Here is a 10,331-nt window from a genome sequence, read left to right on the forward strand (position 1 = left end):
TTCTTAAGGCTTTGTGGGCCGTATCCAACAATTTTACAACAGCTACTACAGAAAATCTCCTCCTCCTCCTTGTCATATTGTAAATCTCAACTGTTAGGCTTTAATTTTACATCAGAGAGAATACTGTACTGTTGGAGCCATTTGACACTTACATGATATTGCACATTGTTCTCACTTCTGTTGTGTACTGTAACTCTGTCTCTATTCCAGGTTTTCTGTGACTACCATGGGCACTCTAGAAAGAAGAATGTCTTTCTGTATGGCTGCAGCGTTAAGGAAACTCTCTGGCAGTCTGGCTCTACCGTTGACACCGTAGGATTGAAAGAGGACCCTGGATATAGGGTAAGATGCAAACTACACACAGAGTCAAGGCGACCATAGAGGGCTCGGTTAAAATGCCGCCTGGTCCTCTTTTTATGTCCCAGTGAGGGCCTTGCAAACGTCTAGTTTAGGTTCTGAAATCACAGAAACCACTGTTTGCTATTGTTTCCGCTGTGGATTGTCAAGGTCTTTCTTTCTACCAATCTCTGTCTTTCTCCAGACCATTCCAAAGACACTGGATCGCATTGCACCAGCCTTTTCTTTCAACAGCTGCAACTATTTGGTAATAGTTACAATAATTCAAATAATGATAACACTACTTTTCATGATCAAAGCTATAACGTACAATCGTGAGCTTCCTTATCATTTTGTTTTTGCTGTATATCATTTTCCTCTTTCTCTCATGTACATGTATCATCTATATTGTGTTTGTCCTTATCTTCACTCTCATTATTAACATGAATATTATACTTATCATTATCACCACTACCACCATCTTAGTCACCACCATCATCATCACCATGATCACCATCCTCATTGTAATATTTTACAGTCGTCCTAAAATGTATTCATACCCTCCCATTAAAGAAGAAGAAAAACAGCTGTCACTGAAATAAGTTGAAATTAACAATAATAATACAATTTTTATGAAAATCATTACATTGCTTTTGAATTGTAGTTCAACAGAAATATTTTACAAACAAACAAAACAAACAAACAAATATATAAATAAATAAACAAGCATGATGGGACCTGTGACCTAATATTCTGTTGAACAACCCTTTGAGCCAATCACTGCAATCAAGTGTTTTCTCTCAATCGGACTTCTGCACCTGTTGACAGGTATTTTGATTTTTGCCCACTGCTCATCAGCAAAGTGCTCTAATTTGTCCGGGACAGTTTTGTTTGTTTTATTATTCTTTTCAACCATAAATCAAAACCAGTATCGTATGTCACGAAATTAGAATTTAGCAAATTTTTATTTATTATTACTTTTTTCAGTTTCTAGTTATTTGAGTGACTATTATGAATTTTCCCTTTTCTTTAATGGAAGGGTAGAAATACAGTTAAGGACGACTGTATGAAGTTGTATAGAGTGTTTAAAGTAAAGCCAGCTTCATTTGCCTGTATTTATTTGCAGTAGCATCACAAAAAATTGTAATAGCTGCCTCCGTGTTGCACTCAAAATTAAATTCTGATTTTACCTTGTTAGGTTGAGAAGTCTCGGTCCGCCACCGCCAGGGTGGTTGTCTGGAGAGAAATGGGTGTGCTGAGAAGTTACACCATGGAGAGTACCTACAATGGTTGCGACCAGGGAATATACAAGGTGTGTGCATACATATGTGACGGTGTAAAATAGGCCCAAAGATGCATTGTGTATAGAGGCAGTTATGTTTTTTCTTGCCTCCAGTTTTTCTGTAGTGAACGAGTGGTACGGGGAATTACTTTGTAGCTGTTTGAGCAGGTCTACACAGCTTGGCTGGGTTTGGTGAGCCTTATTTAGTGTGTTAGAAATATTTCCAAAATATAGTAGATCATGTGAGCAATACATTTCTAACTTCTTTCTTAATTAAAAGCTGCACAAAACATCAGTGTCTATAGCATGATATCATATGGGAAAAGGATCATCGAATCTGTAGTCTGGGATGTGTTGATTCCAGAATCCATCCATCCATCCATTTTCTATACAATGCTTAATCCTCACTAGGGTCGCGGGGGGCTGGAGCCCATCCCAGCCGACTTAGGGCGAAGGCAGGGGACACCCTGGACAGGTCACCAGTCCATCGCAGGGCTACACTTAGAGACAGACAACCAAGCACACTCACATTCACACCTACGGACAATTTAGAATGATTCCAGAATCCATTTCAGTTTACCTTTAGAGCAGATAGAGATGCTTTAAATAGCACAAACATACACCTGAATCTGTTATCTCCGCATCAGAAATGCACCTGGAGTAGTAATCAAAGCACTCTTTCAATTTTGCTGGAGTTTTATTTCCTCCAGAACTGTGTCTGTAAGTGCTACAAGAGTGACTGTTCTCACATCCGCTGTGTACCACTGTCTGCTGTTTGGTGCCAAACTGTGGTTTTCATGATGGAAAAGGCAGTATACTGGCAGTTGAAGAGAGCAGTTTAGATGCTACGGTAACATAAAAGTAATGTTCAACTTTATGTAGAGCTGAGCAGTCACATGATTACTTGGTATGGCTTTTATATGACTATTTTTTCAAAGATATCATCGTTAATAATGAAGGCTTTTTATGTCCATTTACCCATCCTTCCACTAGCTACGCTCCCTTTTATCCTCTATCTGGTCACAAGGGGCTAGAGGATGGAGTTTCTTTCCCATCATTGATTAAGAGTGTGGTCTTTAAATTTGAAAGCATTATTTCTTCATTTGTCGTTCATATTGTTACGTTCCTGCTGACAAGATGCAAACAGTAAGTTAACACTGTCCATCAATTAAGGAAGAACTCACAGGCAGGATGGATGGCAGGGAAGAAAAAAAAAAAGCATTTATTTACAAGTTTTTGAATTAATGAATAAACAACAAAATGAAGGTTTCAGAAATGTGGGGGAAGGGTCAACTGTGGGGTTGTGCCAAATAAGAGAAATAAAATATAACAAAACAGGGCCTAACTCAGATCTTTATGTAAAGAAAGAAAAGGAAATCAAAAGGCCTGGCTATCTTATTTACTAATGATGGAAAAACAAAACTTACAGTGGTGGCATCAACCCATAACCTAGTGCAGTAACAAAAGTGAACTACATGTGTAAGTGTACAGGGTAACCAATCTTCCCTCAGTTGTTAACCTTCCCACCACAAACTGTCCAAGCTGACAACAGCATTCAAATAACAGCAAAGCAAGAGGAAGAGAGAAAACAAAGGAGCAAGGGAGCTTTTAAAGGAGTTTCCTCTGTCCCGATTGGATAACTGGCCAGAGTGTGAGCCAATCATCTGCTCTTCAGGAGCTCACAGGTGGCAGAAGCGGGAACACACAGGTGGAAGCCAATCTTCTAATTCTCACCTGCAGGAGAGAGGTGGACACACACACAAATCTTCCACTCTGCACGTAACAATGTTTTGTAATGTGCTTTAAAAAGAGACCTAACTTTCCCTGGTCACTAGGTGGCAGTGTGGTTCCATGGTAAACTACGCATTGAAGGATGTCTCTTAACTAAATGATCCTATATCATAAGAAAACAATTTTCATGGCATCTTTAGCTGAATAATATAATTTGGGTTATACAACTAATTAAATTTAAATTGACAGATGTGCTTAAAGAAAGTGTTTCTTACAAATATATTTGATCTATGCACACCACCCAACAGGCCTGAGCGCCCAAAGAGGCAGAGAGCAGAGAGGGGAAGGTGTGTGTTGGATGGATAAATGCAAATGTGTGTGTAAAAAAAAAAAAGACAATGAGAGAGAGAGAGAGACTAAATGTCATTATATGTTTTAATTCTGATGGCTTCTTTTGTGCTGGTATAAACTGTCCTTTGGTGTATTAAATGAAATATGAATCTATTGCTGTATACAGTATGCAACACACATTCCTAAATCAGCACACTCCCACCTCTGTGCCTCACTGTCAGGACTATGAATTCTCTTTGGTGTCTTGGCCACGTGAACTGATGGCAGACTTTCAAATAAGTCATGACTTGTTATGCTACTTTCATATGCAAAATACCCAAAATATCATTACTATAAAACAACTATGTACAGTTCATTTGCAGAACTTATGCATACAAAAAGAAATGGTAGCTACCTAAAACCTCAGCGGTCAGATCTACTAAAACAGCCAGCGGTCTCCAACCTTTTTTGCTCTATGGACCGGTTTCAAGCAAAACTATTTTCTACGGACTGGTCATTGCACACATAACAAATAATAATCATTTTTCCCACTGAAAAAGTGTTATAAATGAATGAAATTACTTTTTATTGCTAAATGTGTATTTGCTTTTTCTTCTGTCTCAGCATCGAGTCGTTCCTTCTTTTTAAAGAAGCTCTCCAGAGAAGTTTGTTTTAAAATTCATTTTGGCAGCAGTTTCATTGACAGCTTCAATTAATGGTCAGGCTTAAAAACTGACAGTCAAGTGCGGGAAATAAGCACAGACGGAAGTGACAGAAAGACGGATAATTCATTTTTCAAAATAAAACACCCTGCAGAGTCTTCCAGAAATAATATATATATATATGTATTTAAATGTTTTATTCTTTCTGTGTGGCCAAATGACCCACAGCTTGATACTGATGATTGGGGACTGCTGTGCTAAAATAGAATTCATTTGTATAGGAAATATAACAGTACCATAAAGTAATAGCACTAGAGAGCAGTTGCCCTGACAGCAATAACAGAAGCAGCACAAAGAAAAGTTCTCCTCCCCCGTATCCATCAGTGTGTGTTCTGGAGCTTTCAGCAGCATCTTCCTTCCATCTTGAATGACTGACTATTTGGTAATGTTTTGCAACAGACACATTATCCATTCATCCATTATCTATACACCGCTTAATCCTTACTAGGGTTGCGTGGGGGCTGGAGCCTATCCCAGCTGACTTAGGGCGAAGGCAGGGGACACCCTGGACAGGTCACCTGACACATTATGAGAAAACAAATGTTCAGCATGAGAAATTTCTAGAAAGACAGACATCTACCATTTTTTTAAGAAGTGCTGAAAATTTAATTTAGCTAGCTGCATGTCATTTGAATGGCAAAGGACATTTAAGTAGTGCTTCCTAATAATATTAACTAAAAACTATTATTGCTCCTAAATACGACGTTCTTCACTCGACTCTAGTTATCAGAAGAAAATCAGACAGTGACAGTGAGTCCGTGAATGTCTTTACATCTGTGCATAAGATTCTCGTCTGATTATAAATAACTGCCGTTCTTTGCGTACGTGTGCAGGGCCTGCAGACAGGAACCAGAGAGCTCCAGGAAATGGGTGTGAAGTTCTGCCACAGTCTGTTGTCGGTAACCAAAGACATGAAGCTTCTTTACAGCAGGAGACTCATCAACCACATTGACCTGGACCACAACATTCTGGACCACAAGTCTCACAAGTAAGTCACCATCCTAGCAACACTTCTGACATTACATTTTTATCTAAAAGCCCTCATAGGGGTAGAAAAAAAATGGTTCATACTCCCAAGTGAAGACACTGTCCCAAGCCCAAGTGATCAAAAAAGTTTAGTGTGAATCAAAAAAAAATATGCCATCAAGGATCAGGTAATCCCTCTGATTGGATTGCACGGAGCAGGTACAAACTGCTCTAAGTGAGACTACACACTACCTGTGGCACTTACAGGTAAACAGTCAACACTTCAAGTGGTTTTATTTGAAGAGGCACAATAAAACAATACAAGCAATCTGTATAGGATGCTGTATATACAGTACTGTGCAAAGGAGTTTGGCACTTTAGATGTGTATACTCCTATTCACAACAACATGCCATCATGAAGGCATCTAATTGTGCTAAAATCTTTCTGCTGGAGTCATTCTGAAAACACAGCAAAACTGTGTGCAGGTACACCCAGGTGAACTGGTTCTGTTTTAAAGGGTGCTCACACCACATGTGATTTAATTAGTTTTTTTGTCCTTACTGCTTTTTGGTATGAATAAAAATGATTCACGTTTGTTCTTTTTTATTATTATTCTTTCGGTGCCAAACCCTTTTGTATTGTACTGTGCAGTATATTTTAAACATAAATATCCAACAATTTTGTTTCACTAATTATTACACATTCTGATTGTCCTTTATCATTTTGTTTGACTACTTTTTTCCTTGCTAATCCATTCCTAAAAGGTATAGCAAGTTTGTTGTGATACCAGGGGGCTGGTACCATATGAGTGATTCTATCAACAACAAAATAAGTTCAAATCATTTTTTTTAAATCACTGAAAGCTCTTCTAAAGGAGAGAGTGCTGCGACCCACAAATACTGTGACAGAAGTATCATCTTCACACATTATTGTGTGTGTGTGTGTGTGTGTGTGTGTGTACACAAAATATAAACACTGGTGGTATGCAGTACTGCAGTGATTAATGTGGAGCTCCAAAGTAAAGCTGAATGACTTCCATGATTTTTAGACACCCATTCAATCTGCGTAGTGAGTTCTGACAGCATGATGTGTAAGGAGGTCTCTTGCATCTAACTCTTCGTAGTTCAGTTTTTTCATTTTTATTAATGTCTCTTTATGCTTTTATTCGCATATACTGTCTGCCTTCTTTTCAACCCTTTCTTCTCTTTTTCCTGTCCTTTTTTTTTTTTCTTTGTTCCATTCTGTCACTCTACCACTTTTCCATTTCTGTATACCTTTGCCTTTGTAAGCATGTTTCTAATGTCTGTCGTTCGTTTACTTTCTCTTTTTTTAGTATGGTTCTTCTCTTTCTTTTGTCTTGTCACCCATTACTTTCTCTTGCTGTGCTGCATGCTTGTCAAAAAAAGCGAAGCAGTCTTAATTATAAAAATGAGGATGAACACAGATCTTTTGCTGATCTCTTGTCTTGTCTGGATAATTAAATGCGACATGTGCAGCATTTTAAACAAAAGTTCACTAATCAAATCCAAAACTTCCAACACCAAGATGAAATGTACAATAACCAACATATATTAACCTAAGCTCTTAAAACAAATAAGAAGATAAGAATGCTGTACCATCCTTAGCCCCTATAATTTGCTGGACAGTCCTCACCATGTGGTTTAGGTTCTTCCATTCTGCAGCTGTGCAGCTTGCATACCACACAGTCAGACTGTAGGTGATACTGTGGAAATTGTCACATAATTGATTTAAAACAGCTTTTTAAAGATTTTAGAAGTAAAAGGGAGGTTGGACATAGGTTTGTATTTCTAAACACATGGATCAAGAGTAGCTTTTGCACAGGCTTAATTATAGAATTCTGGTGACTTCAAAAGCTTGTAGTATATGGCCTTAATAAAGATAGGCTGGTCAGACCTGTGGCTGCAAAGTGGCGCAGTTGGTTAGCACTGTTGCCTCGCAGCAAGAAGGTTGCCGGTTCGCATCCCGGTGGGGGCACTGGGATCTTTCTGTGTGGAGTTTGCATGTTCTCCCCGTGCAGCGTGGGTTCTCTCCGGGTTCTCCAGCTTCCTCCCACACAGTCCAAAAATATCCATCCATTTTCTATACACCCTGTCGCGGGGGCTGGAGCCTATCCCAGCCGACATAAACCTCAACATGTTTTGGACTGTGTGGGAGGAAGCTGGAGAACCCGGAGAGAACCCACGCTGCACGGGGAGAACATGCAAACTCCACACAGAAAGATTCCGGTGCCCCCACCGGGATGCGAACTGGCAACCTTCTTGCTGCGAGGCAACAGTGCTAACCAACTGCGCCACCCTGCAGCCCAGTCCAAAAACATGTTGAGGTTAATTGGTGATTCTAAATTGTCCGTAGGTGTGAATGTGAGTGTGCTTGGTTGTCTGTCTCTAAGTGTGGCCCTGTGATAGACTGGTGACCTGTCCAGGGTGTCCCCTGCCTTCACCCTAAGTCAGCTGGGATAGACTCCAGCCCCCCCGCAACCCTGATGAGGATTAAGCGGTGTATAGATAATGGATGGATGGTCAGACCTGTTACTTTAGGGTAAAACATCCTGAAGCAATGTAGTTAAGACATAGCCTAAAAGATTTGTTGATGGTTTAGATGAGGAAATTGTTGAAGTTAGCTTAGAGACCTTCATAGAAAAGCAGTAGTCTAACTCTGAACGAGGTCTTAAATACATTTCTGAAGCTACTGTACTTAACAAACCACCAGTAACAGAAACCTCTTGTCTCTACTGGGAGTTTTTTCTGGTTAAAAATGAGTCTTTTATCAAACACTGTCGCCAAGTGCTCCTCAAAGAGAATTGTTGAGTTTCTCACTACATAATTTCAAGATCATTGCATGAGGTCTTGATCTTACTATGTGAAGTACCCTGAGATGACGGAGATTGTGAATTGGCACTTTATGATTAAAACTGAACTGACCGTTGTAGAAAGGATGTGACATATTTTCTATAATAGAAACAATTGTGTTTGTAAAGGACGTCATCACTACTGAGAGCTGGTGGAATACAAGGCTCAAGAGAGCTGTCACTCATTGTCTATTAATGATGAATATGTGTGGTTCTGACATTACTGTTGCTGCTATACGTTGCACTTTCGTAGGACAAGCAAATAGATGGACAAACTGTCAGTCCTTATCCATGACATCATCATCAGTCAGGTATCATCAATGCTTTATCAGTGGGATCAACCAATCACAACTTCCCATTATATGCCTTTGAACTGTCAGTCTACTCAATGGAAGCAAGAAGCAGTATAACAATGTTGGGACAAGGAATCATAAGATGAAAGTGTAGGAGCTTCTGTTTTTATTATTTCATTTTGTTGTTGGGATGGGATTTAATAGAGTTATTACGTTATTATCAGCTTGAAAATGTTCTACTCTTTTACTGACTAATGGCACAACAGCATGACTTTTGGAGGCAAGGAATTCATAATCTCCAACACTGAAGAGCCACGAACCCAATGTTGTAATGTTTACCCCTAAGGAGTTGTTATTGCATCCCAAAATGACAAAGGAGTTCAACTTGCCCTGTAACAGTATTGTGTTGCTTTGCAATAAACTGTAGTAAAACTGCTCGACATCATGTCAGAAGCTGTTTTAATGAATTTAGAATTATCCATCCATCTACACCACTTAATCCTCACTGGAGTCGTGGGGGGCTGGAGTCTATCCCAGATGACTCAGGGTGAAGTCAGGAGACACCCTGGACAGGTCACCAGTCTATCACAGGGCTACACTTAGAGACAGACAACCAAGCACACTCACATTCACACCTACAGACAATATAAAATCATCAATTAACTTCAGCTTGTTTTTGGACTGTGGGAGGACTGTAGGATGTAGAAACTTCATTGAAAGTCTTCCAGTTTTCGTGGTTATCACATGGGGGACAATATTGTTAAGCTGTGTCCCCACTCCCAACGCATTGGGGGATAGCAGGATTTTTACAAAATAACTAGTTAGATCTTTCTATGATAGATTCATATCCATACATTTAGCCATCTGTCCGTCTCTCACCTAACCGTCCACCATGTGGGCCAAGATCGATACCTAGATAGAAAGATATGCATGCATACTATCTGTCTCATCATCTCTATCCATCCGTGATAGAAGATCAATAAATAGGTGTGTGTGGAGATCAGTTTCTTTCAGTCTATATGATGGATGGATAGGAAATTCATTTTTTGTGTACAAAGTAGGTAGCACATGAAAACAACATGTTTACAACAAATTAATGGCCCACATCTGCCCAGCCTTATTTGGGCTTTTCTGCGACTGAGCTGAAGGGATGTATGGGAGCCAGGTGATACTGTCAAGGTGTAGGTTTTTTGTTGTGGACTTCTTGTTAATCCTTGTGTTGTTTCCTGCTTTATTTTGCAAGCATCATGTTCCTCATGTATCTATGTTTACTTCATGTCCTCTCTGTTCCTACTGTTGTGAGTGTCTGGTCTGTTTGGATTGTTCAGGCTGTGACTTTCAGCCTTCTCACGTTATGCCTTGTTGACTCTTTGAACCTTTGATTTAGTTTGGCTTAAGTCTAAGTTCCCATAGGCTGAACTTGTTCTCTGCATTTTGTTGCCTGCTTGGACTTTTCCTTTATGCTTTTTTTTTTGTTGTTGTTTGTTTTCTTTTTCGTTATCAGCTTGCAAGTAAATCTAATTTGTAGTTCTAGAAGGTTGCCACCTGTGTCCTTTGTCCTTGAACAGAACACACACAACATCAACTCAGACAGGGTTTTTGAAAATGCTGATATCACTGCTTCGATGACCAATCCGATATATCTGAGTGTAAACAAAGCTGCTCTTTAGGAATTCCACGCTGGTCCTTCAAACAATCAGCGTTTGCACTGTATGGCGACATACTGTAGACAAGCTGCACCAACACAGCACACACAATGAGTAGCTGTCATCAGTATGCAAGACGCCAGATGTACTCTCCC

The 10,331-nt window shown here is 39.6% G+C and overlaps 1 protein-coding gene across 1 annotated transcript in view; it reads left to right on the top strand.

Annotated features, from left to right (window-relative positions):
- The window catches only part of agbl1 (AGBL carboxypeptidase 1), an 82,256-nt gene that overhangs the window by 66,190 nt on the left and 5,735 nt on the right, over positions 1–10,331 (top strand). The window contains exons 21-24 of the mRNA XM_008295937.1: positions 211–342; positions 542–604; positions 1,535–1,648; positions 5,235–5,389. Coding sequence (XP_008294159.1) covers positions 211–342; positions 542–604; positions 1,535–1,648; positions 5,235–5,389 — 464 coding nt within the window. The remainder of the gene's footprint in view (positions 1–210; positions 343–541; positions 605–1,534; positions 1,649–5,234; positions 5,390–10,331) is intronic.

The sequence above is a fragment of the Stegastes partitus genome, unplaced genomic scaffold (genome assembly GCF_000690725.1).
Source record: "Stegastes partitus isolate 25-593 unplaced genomic scaffold, Stegastes_partitus-1.0.2 Scaffold1088, whole genome shotgun sequence".
Classification (NCBI taxonomy): domain Eukaryota; kingdom Metazoa; phylum Chordata; class Actinopteri; family Pomacentridae; genus Stegastes; species Stegastes partitus.